General features: G+C 32.0%; 3 protein-coding genes across 4 annotated transcripts; 1 reads left to right on the forward strand and 2 right to left on the reverse strand.

The window, feature by feature from the left end:
- Positions 1–610: 610 nt before the first annotated feature.
- Positions 611–3,095, reverse strand: LOC145054494 (Pentatricopeptide repeat (PPR-like) superfamily protein). Its single transcript, XM_079002703.1, has one exon. The coding sequence runs from the start codon at positions 3,007–3,009 to the stop codon at positions 862–864; it is 2,148 nt and encodes a 715-aa protein (XP_078858829.1). The 5' UTR covers positions 3,010–3,095; the 3' UTR covers positions 611–861.
- A 1,968-nt stretch (positions 3,096–5,063) lies between these two features.
- On the reverse strand, positions 5,064–6,526 carry MED9 (mediator of RNA polymerase II transcription subunit-like protein). Its single transcript, XM_079002705.1, has 5 exons — positions 6,122–6,526; positions 5,970–6,032; positions 5,659–5,739; positions 5,403–5,461; positions 5,064–5,328 (listed from the first exon to the last, which is right to left on the reverse strand). Exons 1-5 carry the CDS (start codon positions 6,410–6,412, stop codon positions 5,271–5,273), a joined length of 552 nt encoding a protein of 183 aa, XP_078858831.1. The 5' UTR covers positions 6,413–6,526; the 3' UTR covers positions 5,064–5,270.
- A 9,262-nt stretch (positions 6,527–15,788) lies between these two features.
- On the forward strand, positions 15,789–19,074 carry GLYR2 (glyoxylate reductase 2). Of its 2 annotated transcripts, XM_079002706.1 has the most exons (12): positions 15,789–16,042; positions 16,347–16,425; positions 16,514–16,579; positions 16,946–17,021; positions 17,114–17,169; positions 17,490–17,574; positions 17,741–17,801; positions 17,875–17,927; positions 17,995–18,065; positions 18,188–18,260; positions 18,542–18,646; positions 18,769–19,074. In XM_079002706.1, exons 1-12 carry the CDS (start codon positions 15,883–15,885, stop codon positions 18,925–18,927), a joined length of 1,044 nt encoding a protein of 347 aa, XP_078858832.1. In that variant the 5' UTR covers positions 15,789–15,882; the 3' UTR covers positions 18,928–19,074. The 2 variants fall into 2 exon arrangements, with proteins under 2 accessions (XP_078858832.1, XP_078858833.1); XM_079002707.1 differs by lacking the exon at positions 15,789–16,042 and having other exon boundaries at positions 16,340–16,425.
- Positions 19,075–21,227: the final 2,153 nt, after the last annotated feature.

The following is a 21,227-nucleotide window of genomic DNA, read 5'->3' on the forward strand; positions in this document are numbered from 1 at the left end:
TGTTTGAAAAACTCATGTAATCTGAAACCGAAATTTTAGAAGCTTGCATGAAAATTTTGATTTATTGCATGTTTATTGATTTGCTTTGAAGTTTGTATATATACTCTTTAAACTCTTTAACATCAAGTATTTGTTTTTATGACAACAATTATATGTATGTATGATCTGTGTGACGTGTCTTCTTCTTCAAAAAATCAAACAAACCACATGAACGTAAGTATAGTTGGTAATTGAATACACTTCACCAAAAACCAACAAAATCACACTTTAAACACAGTTACAACCTAATACGTACTCATTGAGTTGTTATTTGTAAGTTCACATAAGATGCCACATAATATTTTATATGAGCATAAATTTTAAAAAAGATATATTTTAATTTTTTCTATAATTGGTAGAAAATTGTAAATTCATTGCTTTGGTAGGTAAAAGTTAAAGTTCGTTTGTTAAAAAAAAAAAAAAAAAAAAAAAAAAAAAAAAAAGAGTTAAAGTATGTTGCCCATAAAGGTTAAAAGACAGAGTATGTTACTATTTCGTGCAATTTACCTTATAAGTATATTTTAACAAAAACAATTTGCACTTGCAATAATCATTATTATAGATAACCAGCTTCTTAAGTTTTGCTTTGAGTTAAAAAAAAAAAAAATATTCCCAACAGGAAAACAACAACCCTTCTTAAGATCAATCCATGTCAAAGATTTCATATGTTCCAACAAAATTTTCATATCTACATCTTTTGGCTTTTTTTTTTTCATATTTCAATATTCTTCATGCGGTTATCTTCTTTCGACTCACAACTCAAAACAAATTAAACACCACCAACCCATTTATATACAGAATCAATTTTCCAAGTCATCAAAATCATTCAAAGCCCAAATGCCAAATATACCCTTCCTTCATCTTCATTTCAAAACTCAAAATTTTGATCACCATCTCAACTTCCTTCATCTCACTTTCCACAAACTCCCCTGCTGTAAAAATACGCACTTTTTTGTTTAATTCAATCCAGCTTTGACCTGGAGTTTTGGTCAAACCCTGTGCCCTAGCTGACACTCTCACTTTTGCAGACTCCTCCCATCTACCATTTCCAGCATACATATTCGAAACCAACATATAATTCCCAATTCCAAAACTACCCTCAAGTATCTTTTCAACACACCCATCATCCCAATCTATCTTCTTTTGCTTTTGCATTTGCATTTGCATTTGTATTCTACTTGAGTTCAAAAGAGCACCCCAAACACATACATTAGGTTCAATCTTCATCTTCTTCACAACTTCACTTGCTTCTTGAAAAAGTCCACCACGTCCAAGAAGGTCAACCATACATGTGTAATGCTCAATCTCTGGTTCAATCCCAAATTCATTTTTCATTTTTTTAAATACCTCACGCCCCTCACTAACAAGGCCTGCATGGCTACATGCAGAAAGTAACGAAACGAAAGTAACCCCATCAGGGGTATATCCGTCATTCACCATTTGTTTGAATGTTTTTAAAGCACTCTCACCAAATCCATGCATCCCATATCCTTTAATCATGGTGTTCCATGAGCATAAATCTTTGTTTACTATGTTCTTGAATACTATATGCCCTTCTTTCAGGCTACCACATTTGGAATAAACATTTATCAACCCGTTTCCAACTAATAAATTATCATCAATTAACATTAACCCTCTAATAACATGACAATGTATTTCCTTACCATAAACAATTGTAGATAAATCTGCACAAATTGATAACATGGTGGATATTGTTACCACATTAGGCCTCACTTTTTCAACTTGCATTTGCCTGAAGAGTTTTAAAGATTCTTCATGTCTACCCTTTGAAGCAAATCCATTTATTATATCACTCCAGGTTATTACATTAGGCGTGATATTTCCTTCTGATTTTTTCAACTCTAAGAATGTAGAGAAAGCCTCATCACATAGACCAAGTTGAGTATATGATGAAATCAAACCATTCCAACTCTCTAAACTCTTTGTTTCAATCTCTGAAAAAAGACATTCAGCAGCTTGTAAAAAACCGTGTCTTCCATACATGCATAGAAGAGAGTTTTTAGCAAATGAATAGTTTTCAAGACCTGCCTTTATGACATATCCATGAAGCTCCCTACCCTTATTAGAATCATTACATATAGACACAACCACAGCAAGTGATTCAGCAGTTGCTTTGATGCCTTTAATTCTCATTACATTGTATAATCTCAATGTTTCCTGATGATGACCACATCTAGAATGACTAGACAACAAAGATGTCCATGTCACAAGGTCAGGCTCCCATCCATCAAGTTCCATCCTTTTAAAGATCTTCAGAGCGCCACTGGAGTTATTATTGAAAGCAAATCCGGAAACCATAGTGTTCCAAGAGATGTGGTTTCTAACATGCATTTCATCGAACAGTTGGTGTGCAAGGGCCATTTGCCCAAGTCTGCCATAAGCGGCCAACAGTTCATTTGCAACGTGAAGGTTATAATGGTATCCCGTTCGTAAAGCATGGCAATGAACTAAAGCGCATGAATATCGATTGCCCGTCTTAGCGCAAGCTCTCACTGCCAAAGGGAAACTAAACTCATCAGCTAAAACACCAAGATGCCTCATGCGGGTATAAACCTCAAGGGTTCCTCGACAATGGCCATTCATGACATTAGCTCTTAACATCGAATTCCAAATAATTGTGTTGCTGAAAAGGCATTCAGTTGGGACAGCTTCAAAAACTCTTCGAGCATCACAGAGACGTTCGAATCTTCCATAGACAGATACGAGCGTAGAGGACAAGAACGCGGTTGACAAGCCACCCAATAGCACGATTTGAGCATGTACTTGTTTGAATTGTCTGGAGTTGGTGCAACCTCGTAGAAGATGATCGAAGTGATCAAAAGCTTCATTGAGTGTATATGGTTCAAACAGGGTGTGGCAGCTGTAGCCATTGGAAATCCAACGCCTTGAAACTAATGCACAGGAGATATGAAGGAAACGCCTCGAATTTGAAGGAGAAACAATGATCATCAAGCTTGTCGATTCTGAGTGAAAAGATTTGGAAACTTTCTCATCAAACAGTAGAGGAAATCAAAAATCCAAACTTGTATTTTCAATGTGTTTGACTGTGTAAGTTCAATCTATGTGCATGTGTGATTTTAAATAAGTTAACCATGTTTTGCGTACACATTTAGGAATAAATCTTTTCTTTTATATGTAATTAACTAATATTTGAAAAATTATTAGTCCTTTTCCTTTTTCTTTTGTGTGTATTTAATCATAACCTTACATAATTTTTTTTAAGTGTTCAAAAATTATGATCAACAAACAATTTAGTTTCATTTCACAGATTTTTATTTTTTTAACATTTATATATATATATATATATATATATATATATATATATATATATATATATATATATATATATATATATAAATGTGTGTGTGTGACAACTTCTTGCCCCAATTTTTTTTTCTACATTTTTTGTAAATGTATGGAACAGTGAGTATGAAAGTACGTTCCAAACGTCACTTGACAATGACAATATAATTTTGTATATTTGAACACTAAAGTCATTTTTTTCTGTATTATCCCAAAGTTTTATTGGATATCGTCTAAGGTAGTACAGAGTATGACTTACTAGATTAGATTATAGGTTATAACACGGTTGAAACAGTTTGGAGTATGATTTACTAGATTATAGGTTATAACACGGTTGAAACTTCGTTCTCAAAATTTGTATAAATCATAGGTTTTCAAAATGATGATTGGATGCGCTTCTTGGATCACAAAGTTCGGTATGCTTATTGGAATTTTTTTATAAAGTTAAGTTGAGAGACATTTAAAATAGCTTTTAGCCAAATTTGGTCTTAACCGTAAATTTATAGGTCAAGTACATATGAAAAAAGTAAACATGCTAAATGTTTACAATTACAAAAGTTGGTTACCCTCACAGCTTTATTGGTTGCCAGAAAAAAATAAAAAACCTTTAATTGTCGGTTATAATGATATTTCTTGAACACTTTATATAAGTTTATTGGTGAAATATGTAAATAAAAAATGATTGAAAATATACAATTAAAAAACCTGGTTACCCTCATAAATTATTCTATATATCAAAACCAATTTAGCAATAATATATGTTGGGTTTGAGACTTTGACCACATAACTTTTTATGTTTTGTAGGTTTTACCCTTCATTGACATTTGACTACTTTCACCATTAGACAAGGGGCATATGTTGTGACTACTTCCAGGTTCCATCATTAAACAAGGGGCATATGTTGGAAGGTTTTACCTTTCCTTTGAAATTTGACTACTTTGACCATTACACAAGGGGTATAAATATCTTCCAATAGCTCTACAAAGGCTAAATAATAATGTCCTAGAATGTTAACCCATCGTTGTGTGAGTAATAACACTACATCAAATTATGCTCCCGGGATAACATCACTCTAGTTATATTAATTTTTGAATACATTCTGGGGGTTTTGAGGGCTACCAAAAGTTCAAAATAGGAACCATATGTAAGCAAGCAAAATTGTAACAAAAAGTTAAAACCGATTTCATTTACACTATAGATACCCCTCATCCAAATTTGTTGTGGATCAAAAGGTTAAAAGTTATTGAATATAATGGTGTATGTTGTTGTTGATCCACTGGGGAAGGATGTATAATAATCATCTTATGCCAGATTTGGTAGTTGTAAGATTTTCTTTGATATTTTTGTAGCTAGGTAGTTTGTTCGATTTTTTTTGGTAAACCTCCATATTATATTATTATCTTCTATTACTTGTACATTTATATCTAAAATTTGTGGTTAAAGTAAGTTTATCTACTTGTATCTTTTGTCAAATCAAAGTGTTTTGGTGAAGTTGCAGAATACAAGGATGGTTGTTTTATAATATAGATTACAGAGAGCAATATAAGCTACCAAAAGTTTTAGACTAAAACATGGATATACACTAATTAAAAATTTTGACCTTTTTAAGACAAAACTATAGCACTTTTTTCTTATGATAAAATAAAACTGTATTTTCAAATTATTTCTCATTAGAATATTATACTTTTGATGACATGGCATAGTTAATGATAACATAATTTGATATGAATCCAATTAAAACGATATGGCATACTAGAATTGTTATTTGAGAAACATCCAATTAAATTCATTTCTCACATTTAGTGAAGATTTACACTCAAAACATCCAATAAAATGTAACTATTACTCATTTTTCTCAAGCAAGATTTTAACAGAGACACCCTACTTTCTTGATATACTCAAGTAACTTACAAATCAGACTTTGTAAGTTCTTCAACAGAATTTTTGTACTTTGCAATTAGTTCCCTGGAATCATAAAAACATAAGAATTAAAAAAATTAGAAAGTACAACTATGAATAGAATATAGCAAACCCCATACCTTCTTTGATTTAGCATTTGTTCAGCTTCATCAACTTTACGTTTTTGCCCCTCCACCGTCTAAAATAATCCCAAAGAAGAAAGATGATTCAGAAATCAGAATGATATCATTTTTGCTCTCAAAGAATGTTTCTCTCAATCGTTTGGTGGAGCATATCTAGCATGCTTTCATTCTACTTCATATTATCCGATTTGCATATAACAGATAGAACAAACAACAGATAACATCTCAAATTATATACAAGCAACAAACATACCGCAGCTTTGGTGGCAATAGATCCAGATATTGTGTTCAAGAGCTGCTGGCATTTCTCAAAGTGGCTGCTCAATTCAGTAACCTTCAACAAAAACAAAATGTCATGTGATTTATGAGAATAGTACAAACAAAACAGAACAGAACAGAACATTGGTAACTTTTAGGGCTCTGATTGCAAGTCGTCTCAGAAAAACGATCAACTTTAAGTACAATAGAGTAATGCATAGAAGTTGTAATAGCAGCATGTCAAAACACAAAACTTAGATCGCATTGGATTAAAAAAGGGGGGAATTTAATTTTAAGAACACTCACCAGTGTATCAAAATGCTGATCTCGAGTTCCATTCTCAATCGCATCTGCTAAATTCTCCACCAACTATAAGAATGAAATCAAGATGACTCGGCCAATAATCAAAATGCCAATTCTACGATTAGGGTTTAATGATATCGAAAAGAAGGGCATACGTTTTGGAGGTGGAAGTGCGAAGCCAGTGATTGTGAAGTCTGTTGCTGTTGTTGTTGTTGTTGTTGTTGTTGTTGTTGCTGCTGTTGTTGTTGTTGAGAAATCTGATACCGTTGTTGTTGCTGCTGTTGTTGTTGCAGTTGAAACTGTTGTTGTTGATGAAATTGTTGCTGCTGTTGAAATTGCTGCTGTTGCTGGAGATATAGATGATCCTGGTTGGATGGCGTGGTAGGGTTGCTATGAGTTGGCATGGTTGGGATCATATTCCAGTTTCCTCCACCGAATTGATCCATATTCAAGGCTACGTAGTCGAAATCACACACTTTCTGGGCTAGGGTTTGTGTAGACGAAGAAAACAACCGAGAGAGATGAGAGTGAAAACAGAAAACCGGTTTTATGAATTTGTTTAAGCAAATTTTTAGCTGTTATATTTTTATTATCTTTTTTACTACAACTTAAAACATCTTAAATTCTGTTTTCAATTTGTTTATAATTATACTAGCTTATAACCCGTGGAAACCACGGTTATAAAATTAATTAAACTTTCACAGTGAGAAATTAAAATTATTAAATAATTATTTTAAATAAATTATTAATTAAGAGATTTTTTTAATTGTATAAAATTATAATCGTTAATTTAAATAAATACGTGAATTTATATCACCTTATAATGTGTATTAATTTTATTTTAATGTTGTTAATTTAATGTAATTAAAGTGTGAAATTTAAAATTTGAAATTTGAAATAGAAAATTAAAAGGTTGTCAAATGACATGCATTAATTAGGATGCCTAATAGGGTGCCACATGGCAAAAAAAGAAGAGGAAATTACACGAATGGCCCTTATGGTTTAGGGTAATTTGCGTGTTTGGTCTCTAACTTATTTTTTTAACTCAAAAGGTCCCTACTGTTTGTTTTTGTTACACGTTTGGTCCCTGTTTTACCTAAAAAAACTATTTTGCCCTTGATTTTTTAAAATATTTAAATAAACAAACCCTACCCCAACCCCATCGTCTTACCTTACTTATCTCACCATTTTTTTCTATTTAAATAATAGTCTTTTTAGGTAAGACAGGGACCAATCGCGTAATAAAAACAAACAATAGGGACCAAGCGCGTAACAAAAACAAACAATAGGGACTTTCCGAGTTAAAAAAATAAGTTAGGGACCAAACATGCAAATTACCCAAACCATAGGGACCATTCATGTAATTTACTCAAAAAAGAATAAAATATGCATTAATTAGGAAGTTTAATATGATGACACATGTCAAAAGGAGATTAAAACTATTCTTTTATTAGAATAGGGATTACAAATTTGTTTATAATTACATTACAAGTAAGTTAGTTAATAGTGCTAAATAAATATAAAATTATAATTATAATTTTAAATTAAATAAATTTTAATATTAAAATAGTATTGTTTGCTTTTATTTATAAAATTATATCTCTAACTTTTAACATTATTATTATCAATTTAAAGTCATAATTTTTGAATACTTTGTATAAAATACTTAAATCTTAAATCGTTAATTAAAAAAATCCAAAAATTAGTTTGTAAATAGTTAAAGGTTATAAATTATAATGTTAAATACAAAGTCTAAGTTATAATCTCAAATTAACCGAAAACGTTTCTAAAACTATTTTTATAATCATTAAGAGTTTTTAAATAAGTAGTTTAACAATAAGCGTACGACAACAATATTTAAAACTAACATTAGATAAAAAAAAAATTATATTGTTACCTTTAAAAAACCGATGGTTTGTGTTTTATGTAATTACAATATATAAATTAAAATGTTAAGTGATTTTTTTTTAATTAACTAATCATAACAACTATAAATTACATTAAACCATATATTATATTTAATTTTATTCATGAGTAATTTGTGTGTGAATACAATTAATCCGATTGATATTATATATTAATAGATGTTTATCTTATCATATAATTCAAAATAATCAATGTTTTATATAAACCTAGTATAGGAATTATTATATCAAAGTTAGCAACAATGTCATTGTTATATTTAAAAAAACCATATATTTGTAAATATTTCAACTATATAGTTCTATTTTCGACAACACGCGGATATTCGTCTAGTTTATTAAAAAACAATTGATTTGTATATAGAAAAGTTCATGTTTATAAAGTTTTTTGAAAAAAACTCATTTTTATTAAAAAAAATAGTAAAGCAAATTTTTGTCGGGTCATTTTCCCTTATGCTTTTGCAATCTGACATGTTTGTATAGTCCTTGAGTTAGTTGTTTGTTCTCTTTGTATAGTTCTTCTCGGCAGTGGCGAAGCTTGAAGTTTTGATTTGGGGGGGCAAAAATAGAATTTGTATAAAAATTGAAGAACGGGGGGGCCAAAGTCAAACTTTATAGTTTTTGGGCATAATATGTAACTCTTTTAATACTTATGGATTAATTATTTAAAAAAATGTGTGTGTGTGTGGGGGGGGGGAGGGGTTGAGCTCCGCCAATGCTTCTCGGTCTTTGATTCTAACTTTTTCAACCTTCAAACCTCACCAAGGAGATATACTCTGAAATCCAATACCTATAAATGAAAAGATAGTAAAATAACTTAAAATTTAAAACCCTAAGAAAAACTATGAAACTTATATTTCAGTCAAAATGTTTGGATTTGATTCTATTACTTGAAATGGCAATGAACAATTTTTTTTGCAATGTTCGGTAAATTGCCATATAATTAAAGAAAACATCATGTGAGTGGATTAGAGGTGTGTAGGCCGTGTTGGTAAATTTGTGAATCCTCATCATGACCCTTTCTAAATTTATGCAAGATTTTGTAAACTTGTTTTGGCTATCCAACATACCCATTCCAGGTGCTCTTGGACTTTACCTTGAAGATCGTGTTTCCTAGATAACTTTAGAAGATTTTTAGAATGTTTCAAATACTTTGGAATGTTCTTAAATGTTTTGTAGGACCTTCGAAAGTCAATATGATAAAACATTCATGCAGTGTCTTGCAGATAGTTATTGATAACATTGCCACATGATTATGATAGAGAGAAATTACAACGTTCTCAATGAAAAGCATAAAGGCTACAAAAATAAAGCGGATATAAATACCAGCTAGACAAAAACCTAATGGGATAAAGACTAAAGGGCCCATAAATATGTGGTCTAATAATATATAGGCTAACATCCCCCCCTCAAAGTTACAATGTCACAACAATAAGCATTGAGAGTTCGTCACATAAGAACCGAAACCGAGAAGCCGATAGAGCCTTCGTAAAAATATCTGTAAGCTGCAAGGTTGATGAAACAAACAGAAGCGATATGATCCCGAGTTGTAGGTGATGACGGGTAAAGTGACAATCAATCTCAATGTGCTTCGCCCGCTCATGAAAAACAGAATTATTCGCAATTTGTATCGCACTTTTGTCATCACAATGCAGGGGAGTAGATGAAGAAATGTGAACTCCCATATCCGCAAGCAGCCTCCGTAACCAGATAATATCACATGTAGTCACTGCCATAACACGATATTCAGCCTCCGTGGAAGATCTAGAGACAACGTCCTGTTTCTTGCTCTTCCATGAAATGAGAGACTCTCCAAGAAATACACAAAATCCAGTAGTGGATTTATGATCATGCCGATCGTCATTCCAATCAGCATCACTATAGCCACATAACTCAAGAGAAGACGTCGAGGGAAATAAGAGGGTTTGAAACTGAGTGACACGAAGATAATACGGAGTACAACTCCCCGATAAATAGAGGTAGGAGCAGTAACAAACCGACTGACAACATGAACAACATAAGAAATATCTGGACGAGTAACTGTGAGATAAACCAAACTTCCCACAAAAGCGCGATAAAGATTCGAATCGGATGAAGGAACACCATCAGTAGGAGAATACCGTTCATTGGTTTCAAAAGGAGTATCAACAGTCTGATCGTCAGAGAGGTCCGTCCGTGTAAACAAATCATATATATATATATATATATATATATATATATATATATATATATATATATATATATATATATATATTTAGTTTGAGAAACAAGATACCCTTTCTTAGACTGAGCTACCTCAATACCCAAGAAATAACGTGACAAGCCTAAATCCTTCATGGCAAATCGATGAGATAGATCATGCTTCAAAGACTCAATACCAGCATGGTCATCACCAATAATAATCATGTCATCCACATGTAAGGACAAAAGAATCCGTCCTGCACTCGAGCATTTAACAAACAAAGTTGAATCATGATTACTCTGGATAAATCCAATAAAAGTAATCACTATGAAGAATTTCTTAAACCAAGTACAATGGGCTTGCTTGAGACCATACAAAGCTTTGCGAAGTTGGCAAACCTCACTCGGCTGGTGCTGAATTCGTGGGGGAGGAGTCATATAAACCTCTTCATGGAGGTCACCATTAAAAAATGCATTATTGACATTCATTTGAAAGATCTTCCATTGTCGAACGGATGTAACCACAATCATAGTATGAACTGTCGTCATCTTTGCAACTGGGGAAATGTCTCCTCATAGTCAAAACTGTATTGTTGGGAATACCCCTTTGCTACAAATTTGGCCTTGTACCACTCAGCAGACCCATCAACTTTTGCTTTTATCTTGTACACCCAATGACAACCTATCGTATGTTTCCCAAGAGAAGGGAAACCAAATCCCATGTATGAGTCTGATGAAGAGAAGTGAGTTCCTCGGCCATAACATTCTGCCAAAGAGGATCTAAAACAATTTCTCTATACGATTCAGGTTCAGACAGATGATGGATGCTAGCTATAAATGAAGAAAATGGTCATGAGTATGTAGAGTAAGCAAAATCTGGAAGCTTGGTGGACTTGACAGGACGAGTAGATATCTTGAAGGGTGGTGGTGGATCTTCAATTTCAACAGTCGAAGGAGCAGAATCAGGAACAGGGAGAGTCGATGAAATCTTTGAAGAAGCGAATGTGTCATAATCTGAAGGATCAGGTGGCATAGGTGGGTCTCAGGCCTTTATCTCTTCATCAAAAGGATCAATATGCAGAAGATATAACTTTGTTACATTATGGGCTGTAACAGGAATCGAGTATAAAGGAATATGTTCCAAAAAAGTGACATGCTGGGAAACATATAACTTTTGACTCACAAGATCATAGCAACGGTATCCTTTACGTCCAACACCATACCCCAAATTACACAAATAGCAAATTTCGGCCCTGAATTTTTCCTCTCAACATGAGGACGAAGAACAAAACAAGTACATCTGAAAACTCGTAAGGAAGAGTAGTCTGGTAGCTGACCATATAGCTTCTCAAAAAGGAGACATTCCTGAATTCAATGAAGTAGGGATACAATTAATCACATAAACAACAGTTAGGACTGCTTCTCCCCCAAATGCACTAGGGACCTGCACATACAAGAGCAATGAACAAACCGTCTCAACAATATGACGTTTTCGTTCTGCCACACCGTTTTGTTGAGGAGTGTCAGTACACGATGACTGGTGTATGGTACCATCAGAAGCAAGTAATTAAGTAAAATCATTAGAGGTATATTTCACCCCCTAAGTCACACCTAAAGCACTTAATCACGACCGAATGTTGAGTTTTAACAAGAGCTCTAAAATTGTTGTAAATGCCAATAAAATCATATTTGCGTTCATGAGATAAACTCATGTATATCGAGTATAATCATATATAAAAGATACATGATGGGTTGACCCACCCTTTGTGGATACTGGTGCAGGACCCCACACATCAGAATGAATAATATCAAAAGTACCAATAGAACAATACATACTTTTATTGAAAGGTAAAGCAGAGATTTTTTCTAGTTTACAACCACTACAATCAGAAAGATCACTAGTGTTCAAATAACCCAAAACACCACTAAATGCTAGAGAACTCAAACGTGATACATACATATGTCCCAAACGAGAATGTCAAAGATAAAAATCTGACGGATAAGGACTCAAACGAAAAGAAGACATGTACAAGATAATTAAGGACCTAATATAACCGAGAAAAAAACCGAATAAACTGTATTAGTATTCTATAACCCGAACGTATGTAAGTTTTTTTTTCTGTTACGAATGATGAGGACAAAAATGTGAATCATGATTTTGATTTATGTCGATCAGAGAAATGGGAGGAGGAATGTTTATTTAGGTCAGGTATTTAGAACCAAATAATCACTTATTTGGGTAACCCAAACCGAATAACCCGATAACCGAATAAGCATAATATTTGATACCCGAAACCCGAACCGAATTGCTTGTTCGGGCCTAATTTGGTTCGGTTTGGTTTGGGTTTTGGTTCGGTTCAGGTTTTCGGGCCAAATCCTCATCTCTGGAGGGCAAATACTATCTAAAAGTCTCAAAAACCTTGGGATCCAATGCAGATGGTGGCATGTTTCCAACAAATTCTGTGTCAACTGGTGGTGTAGGAGCAACAACAAATTGTAGATGACGAGGTGTCTATGGAGGAGTACCAGAGGAACGTGGCTGAAACTTCTGTTGACCATACCTATTTTGTTGTCTTGACTGATCCCCCCCCCCCCCCCCCCCCCGCGGTAACCCCCAAGTGAACGTATCAAACCTCCGCTCTGATACCATGATAACATTGACATATGATTATGATAGAGAAAAATTACAAGGTTCTCAATAAAAAAACATAAAGGCTACAAAGAATAAAGCAGATGTAAATACTAGCTAGACGAAACCCTAATGGGCTAAAGACTAAAGGGCCCATAAACACGTGAGCTACTAATATATAGGCTAAGAGTTATAAAACATGGCAAAATATTTTAAAACCTTATAACTATAAGACTCTAGGACCTTCCCTTTGATGATGATGTGGAAGGTTAAGCTAGCACTTATTAATAGGTTTCTCAAATCATCCAAAAAGAACACTCCAAATTCTGTTGTAAGCTCTCAATCTCTCTTGTAGCAATACAATACAATACTATATATATATATATATATATATATATATATATATATATATATATATATATATATATATATTCTACCAATAGTTTATAACTCTCTAAGAAGTTCAATTTGAAGTAAGCTAGGTGGCACACGATTCCTACTAGTTAAAGAAGTCATCTTGTTATAGAATGTCTAAAGATCAATTACATACATAATATTATAAAAACCATCAAGGCCCAACCATAAACACGGTAAAACAAGCCACCATGTTGTTTTGATTCTAAACACCATCAAACCACGATCATAACATTACAACCATCACACTTACACGACCAGGAACCAAAATCGCTAACGACAAAAGTGCAAATAAAATTTTGCATCAGTAGTAATAATCTGTAATCATAACACAAATGGTACCCGAGTTTCAAAAAATTTCCAGCAAAATGAGACCAAGAATTAAAAACACAAAAACCATTGTCATAGAAAAATTAAGATTTTCGTATGTTGATAGATTTAGTCTATATGTTCTTATAAAACGTCTATGTTTATTTTTTTCTACAAAAATTGTCCATATGTTTAAAAAATTATAAATATAATCCCAATTAATAGAAAATTTATGGATTAGGACCACATAAAAAATTATAATATCACCTTTGTTTAGTTTAATAAATCTCTCTGTTCTAATAAAAGAAAAGTTTTATTCTCCTTTTGACATGTGTCATCCTATTAGGCCTCATAATTAATGCATATTTAATTACTCTTTTGTCATGTGTCACCATATTATGTCTCATAATTAATGCATGTCATCTGTCAATAGAGATGACAAAAAAACCCGTACCCGATGGGTACCCGAAACCCTAACCCGAGTTGACCGGGTAAATCCCCAAGTTGACCTGGGACGGGGATGGGGATGGGTATTACCCGAATACAAAAACCGGGGATGGGGATGGGGATGATTCTACCTATCGGGTACCCATACCCGTACCCGAAACCAGCCCCGATGGGTATCTGATATATATATATATATATATATATATATATATATATATATATATATATATATATATATATATATATATATATATATATATATATATATAGGATATAGATCCGATAAGAAATTTTTTTTGGTAGGAAGGTAAGAAAATTTTTTTCGGCTTATTTTTTTGGCGAACAAAACAAATGAATCATTAGATGAATCAATAATAATATAATTCGGAAAAAAAAAAAAATCCCGAAAAAACATTTCGATGATTCATTTTTACGATGATTTTGTTGATATTCACTAAAATTGTCAAAAAAGTGAATTTTTTTTCTTGATTTACCAAAAAATGAATCATTAAAGTGTTTTTTCCAGATTTTTTTTCGTATGAATCATCTTACTTTTGAATCATCTAATGATTCATTTTATTTTTTTTTCCTAAGAAAATATGTATATAAAAAATTTCTTACCTTCCTACCAAAATTTTCTTTCTTATTTGATCTTGATTCTCTCTCTCTCTCTCTCTCTCTATATATATATATATATATATATATATATATATATATATATATATATATATATATATATATATATATATATATATTATTTAGGTTTTTATTTTTAATAATGCATAAGCAAATGTTCAGTAGACAATGTAAGGTTTTTTAACAATCAAACATATAGTTTTGGGAAGACTTTTTGTGACTTTTTTAGCAAAAAATGATTTAATTTGTAACCTTAAATGTTATTATTCATGTTTGAAGACATTCAGTGATTATAGTGTTTTATATTAGTTTTGTTAGTTTTTGTTTTGTTGGTTAAGATATAATTATGAGTTATTTTTCATAAAAGTTTAAAACTTTGTAACGGGTAAAAATCCCCGATTACCCATTGGGGATGAGGATAGATTTTTAATCCCCGATGGGGATGGGGTCGGGTATGGGGATGGGGATGGAGATTCGGGTATGGGGATGGGGAACACGAAACCCGGTATACCCGTACCCATTGTCATCCCTATCTGTCAATCTATTTATTTTTCATTTCAAATTCAAAATTTTCACTTTAATTACATTAAATTAATAACATTAAAATAAAAATTATAAAATGATATAATTTTACATATTTATTTAAATCAATGATTATAATTTTATATAACTAAAAAAATCTCTTAATTAATAATTTATTTAAAATAACTGATTAATAATTTTAAGTTTTTACCATAAAAATTTAATTAATTTTTATAACCTATCTCCGAGGGATTAGAGCAAACGGTGTGGGTATAAGATTTGTTTGTTGTGGCTGAGGTGGACGTCCACAACCGCATTACATCTTGTTGTACACCACCCCGGCATCTAGTTGCTTCTTGTCATGGGGCTTCTTGTTGCCGTTACAACCTAAAGCAACGAGTAAAAATGCGAACATTGCCCTCTTTTTAGCTTTTATCAACAGTCAAAACAAAAAATAAAAAAATAAATAAAACATATTTATTCTCAAAATGTTAGTGTTACATGCTGTTGATCATTTCTCCACTTGATGTTATAACACAATTTGCTTATGTACATGTGAGATGAAAGAACTTAATATTGTATCTTGTTGCCTAAACCTAACGGTCTTGTAAATTAAACTAGTAACAGTAATAATAATTTACAATACAGCAAACGAGATTCGATTATTTTAAAAAGCGCTCTTCATCAATATAAAACCAATCAACTACCTCCGTTTACCACAAATATGCGTATTTTAGCCCCTCGACTTTTAATCCCTCAACCAAACATGGTAAAATGTTATCCTTGATTAGGATAGAAACTGCATTGAAATGTGTGAGCACATTGGCGCAACGAGAGAGATAACAAAAACAAGCCTATGTTGATTCTGGCCAGAGGGGCGAATTACAGTCACCACTACGCATCCATGGCAGCAAGCTTTTGCCCCGCACTCCCCCACCACTTGAAACCAACACCCATATCCAGATTTCCCAAAGTTTCTTTCTCTTTCAAAGTATTTTCTTCTCAAACCTCCGCAGGTATCCATTTTTTTTTTCAATTCTATTTACTTCATTGTGAATTTGGAATTCTTAATGAGTGCGTTTTAGTTGTGATTATCAGTGGGGTTTGATGACGGAGTAGAATTCAGTTTATACTTCCTCGTTCCTGATTAAATTCCAATTTTGCTTCTGCAAATTTAGTTGTCCAATTGTAATCACATTAACCAACATAATGTTTAATCTGGGAAAAGATGCTGCGAGGGGGAATTTGTTTAGCAGATTATGACTTTCAAAGCACACATCCAAACACCCAATTTCATCTATCTTTTATTTTGTATGGCAGATGAAAACCCTACGCGTGTGGGCTTTCTTGGTCTTGGAATTATGGGTTCTCCAATGGCACACAATTTGATAAAAGCCGGGTAAGAGTCAAATTTTTACCTTATTCAACTTCTGGTTTTCATAAAATTGTTATATATTTATGATTATATATTGATTGGCTTGTTGTAGATGTGATGTGACTGTTTGGAATAGGACCAAGAGCAAATGTGATCCTCTCATCGATCTTGGTGCAAAGTAAGGATTCATGTGCTACTTTCAATATATTTATAGCACAACTATTGTATTGATTTTCCTGTTCTTTATGCTTAAAAGATGCGATCTTTGTGAGAATATATTTGAACTACAGATACTTGTTTAGAGTTTAGAATTCAAGTAAAGGGAAGTTGCTGAGAATAGCAATGTACTTTACTTTCTTTTACCAATATAAGATGGTTCCCATCATCCCATGACTTTAAAAAGACTATTTGATTTATCAAGAAAAAACAGTATGAACATAAAAGTTAAGATAAGAACATCATTTTATGAATTCCTATTTTTCTAATTAATATCATTTTATGAAGTCATTTGATTTGTGTAAATATTTTTGTTGTATATGTGAAGATATAAGGCATCTCCTGGGGAAGTAGCAGCATCTTGTGATGTCACATTTGCCATGCTGGCTGATCCTGAAAGTGCAGTGAGTATGTCATATTATCATGTTTTTTTTTTTTTTTTTTTAATTATTTTAATGCAATTTTTGACTAATTGTGATAATTGTTTTACAATCAGATGGTTGTTGCTTGTGGTGAACAAGGGGCTGCAAGTGGAATGAGTCCAGGAAAAGGGTATATATATGTATATTCTTATTGCTTGTAAATAAAAGCATATAATAATCCGTTATTTAGGTTAATATAATTACTTTTTAAGTAGTAAAGTTCTAATTTTGGATATAAAATACTCATCAATGAAGACAAATTAAGCGAATCTTGTGGACCAAAGTCAATGCCTTTAGTTTATGGCAACGACTTCATAAGGGCGAAAACGTAATATTAGAACGATTTTTTTACAAAAAAAAGGGTATATGCCACATTTCCCTTTAAAACAACTTTGTGAAGGTTTATTATTATTGAATATTTTAGTTTGTTCTTTAAATGGATACTTGTAGATATGTAGATATATCAACCGTTGATGGGCCCACATCCACGTTAATAAATGCACAGATAAAAGAAACCGGAGCACTATTTTTGGAGGTGAGTAGTTCTTGATCTTTCATCCGTGCAAAAGACGTAAATGCCCTCCTCATCCTCATCACTGAAAATAAAAATAGTTCTAGAATGCTTTTTAGTTTAGAGATTCACAAACAACACAACAATTTCTATTTCTTTTAAATTTTAATTTTTTTTTTTTTTTTTTTAGGCTCCGGTTTCAGGGTCTAAAAAGCCTGCAGAGGATGGACAGCTAATATTCCTCACTGCAGGTAATAAAAAAAGTAATGATATAGTTCGTTACATTTAGCCTCATTTTAAATTATATAAATGTCTTTTTTGCAGGTGACAAATCTTTATATGATAAAGTTTCTTCATATCTTGATATCATGGGAAAGGTATCATATTTATAATTATATAATTTTTTAAGAAAAATTTATATTATTATTTATGTTATTGGTCCAGTCAAGATTTTACCTAGGTGATGTTGGAAATGGAGCTGCAATGAAACTTGTTGTAAACATGATCATGGGAAGGTTGTTCAAATCCAATTTTTTTTTTATTTTTTATTTTTCAAAATTTTCTTGTTCACCAATTTTTTTCTTTGTGTATTAAATTTTATTCTTTTTTTGTTTTTTGTATTCAATACCATTTGCAGTATGATGACTTCTTTTGCTGAAGGATTGCTTCTTGGTGAGAAAGTAGGACTCGATCCAACTGTCATTGTTGAGGTACTCTACTACTCTCAAATGTATTACCTATTTATGAAATAATAATAATAATAATAATAAAAAGTCAACCGGTCAACCCAACCCGTATTTTTCTTTTTTTGCCTGTTTGACCAAATCCTATTGACACACATGATACACCATCAGAATTCACAACCTGTCCGTTTTGTCACATATACCAAAAAGATTCAGTTTTTCATGTTATTTGCTTATTCAATATACTTTTGACCAAATGTAAGCAGACATTTAAAAAAAAAATATGTATTTGGTGTTTTTTTCTGTAGGTGATTTCACAGGGTGCCATTAGTGCACCAATGTTCTCAATGAAAGGCCCTTCAATGGTGCAATCCAAGTACCCCACTGCTTTTCCCTTAAAGCATCAACAGAAGGTAAAAAAAAATATTCGACAAATAAAAAGGAAAAATAAAAAGTTATGACTTAATGGGAAAGCCACTCACTTTCTTTAAGTTATTAAATCTATAAAAGTAAAAAAAAAGAATTGTTGTTGTAGGATATGAGGCTTGCTCTTGGATTAGCTGAATCTGTTTCTCAATCAACACCAATTGCAGCTGCTGCAAATGAGCTTTACAAGGTGGCTAAGTCTCATGGCTTAAGTGACCATGACTTTTCAGCAGTTATTGAAGCACTTAAAGTCAAAATAAAAGATTAAAAACACCACTTAATACTTAATTAATACTCCTGTATGTTTTGTGTATTCATTTAAATTGAACTGAAAAGATCCTTTTTTGTATAATCGACAAGTATATGTGTCTCATTCAACTTCAAATGTATGGGATTATATTATACCTTTTGAGTATATGCTTGTTTCTTTATAAAAAAAATAACTATCTTTTTATTATTCTATGGTAAGTAACATTTGTTAAATGTAACCTGCAAAAGAATTATTCCCCTCCGACAATGAATACACGGTAGTTTCTAACAGGTTGTAAGTAATGAAGTGGTTTTATGACGTTGGAGACATAAACTATAAAACTAATTCAATTATGGTTGGTGGTGTATTTAATTTCTTTTTGACTATTTCTACAAAATATCAAAACCTGTCTTCAATTATTATCACTTTTATGCTTTTGCAACTACAAAGCAATATGATGACATGTGACACAATAAAGAAGTTGGTTACATATACCTTTGCAACTCTCTACTTTTTAACAAGTTTTATAAGGTTCAATATAATTTTTGGTCATTATCATTCTTAAAGATACGGGTGGTATTTTTCTTGGTACATAATCTTGAGAAAGCTGCAAAAATGGTTCTTGTCGTTTGCTGGGTTTTTTTTTTTTTTGGATTGGATCCGAAAGTGTCATTTTTATAAAATAAATAAATAATAAAAAACCTTGAGGAAGTTGCAAAACTTGGTCTATGTAGTTTGTTGTTTATTTGTAGATTGGATCCAGAAAAGTGTCATTTTTGAAAAAAAAAAAAAAAAAAGGTTCTTTTGACATGATTATATTGTGGTTTTGGTCTATGATTTTAACATTATGTAATTGTTGGAAAAACATGCTTATAAGTTGTGATTGTGTAATAGTTTTTTACACTTGTTTTAGGTTGATGAGACTTATTAGTGAGTTGATTGAATAATAAATCTTATTTGTTTAACATCCTATTGAAATAAACTCCTCAACCAAGTTATAAAGTTAACCAATTATAACAAGCTCTTCAATCGGAACTAATCCGCTGTATAATTATTGAAAAAGCTATCAATAATTATGTGAGAATTGCCTTAATGTTTGTACAAACTCGAAAAACCAACAATTTTATCAATGGATTTTGTAATGTCCACTAACATCTATAACGAAGACGATAACATAATTCACTACTTTAGTCAATGGCTGATTACAAAATCAAACCACCACCATAGAAATTCAATAATCTAAACCCATATTGAGTGATCAAATTCAAAAGAAATATAACAACAAAAGTTTGTTCTAACGGAATTATATGGATAAAAAAAGCCTAATCAACAACTTCTAATATTAAACCTAGTTACTCACATGATTACAAAATCAAATGCTGACACCAATAATTTAGCCATTTAAGACAACTAAACCATCCAAAACTATAAAATATTATATGAATAAGATAATCAAAGACTTATAAATGGAAGAAAATCAAGTGTTTTGGTAGTAAGAATCCTAAAAGTTTTCAAGTCGTTGTCCCCCGCTTGTTTCTCTCGTGAAAACGTGGTGCTAGAAACCAAACCTCCTATTTTTTCCGGAAAAAAATCTCTTAAAATTTGAAAATCGATGTTTTGGAAAAATGATTAACTTGGTCATGGTACGCCTAAAAACTAAACTATGTCACTCAAAATTATAACAAAGAACTTCATGATATGGTCATGTCGTGCGAAGGCCAAAAACTAACATGGTCATGTCACTCCAAAGTATGTTGTCATTTTCTTAATTTCTTTAAAAGGCATGGCTATGTCTAAAATGCATGGTCATCTCAACTCCTTTTCAAAATTTCTTTGACTTTTTGTCTTCCGTATCATGCTTAACATTCACACATTACTTTTTCAGTTTGTCTATAATTTGTCTTCAAATTAGCTCGTGTCACTCTAAAGTGATATTGTCCAAATTAGTCATATATTTTGGGGTAATTATCTTAATATTTAGGACTTGATTTATATATTTAAATATAAAAGATACATATAATGCTTTGTTTTGAATAAATTTAGGAAAAAACATGGCTTGGAGTAAAAGGAACAAATTGGAACCGAAAAGAGCTAAATAAATACTGAAAAGAGAGAAGCAACCAAAATCACGTCGTGACGAGAAAGTAGTCGCACAACGAATTTCTACGATTTCCAAAAATCAAATTCGACAACGAGAAGATCGAAGATTGACTTGAATGCAAATAAGGCTTAGCGCCACGAACCATTACCCTTAGCATTGCAAAAATATGCCAACATAAAACACTATAAATAAATGTTTTCTCAACCATAATTCTTGT

Source organism: Lactuca serriola, chromosome 5 (genome assembly GCF_051521515.1).
Source record: "Lactuca serriola cultivar US96UC23 chromosome 5, Lser_US96UC23_V15, whole genome shotgun sequence".
In the NCBI taxonomy this organism is placed as follows: Eukaryota; Viridiplantae; Streptophyta; class Magnoliopsida; order Asterales; family Asteraceae; genus Lactuca; species Lactuca serriola.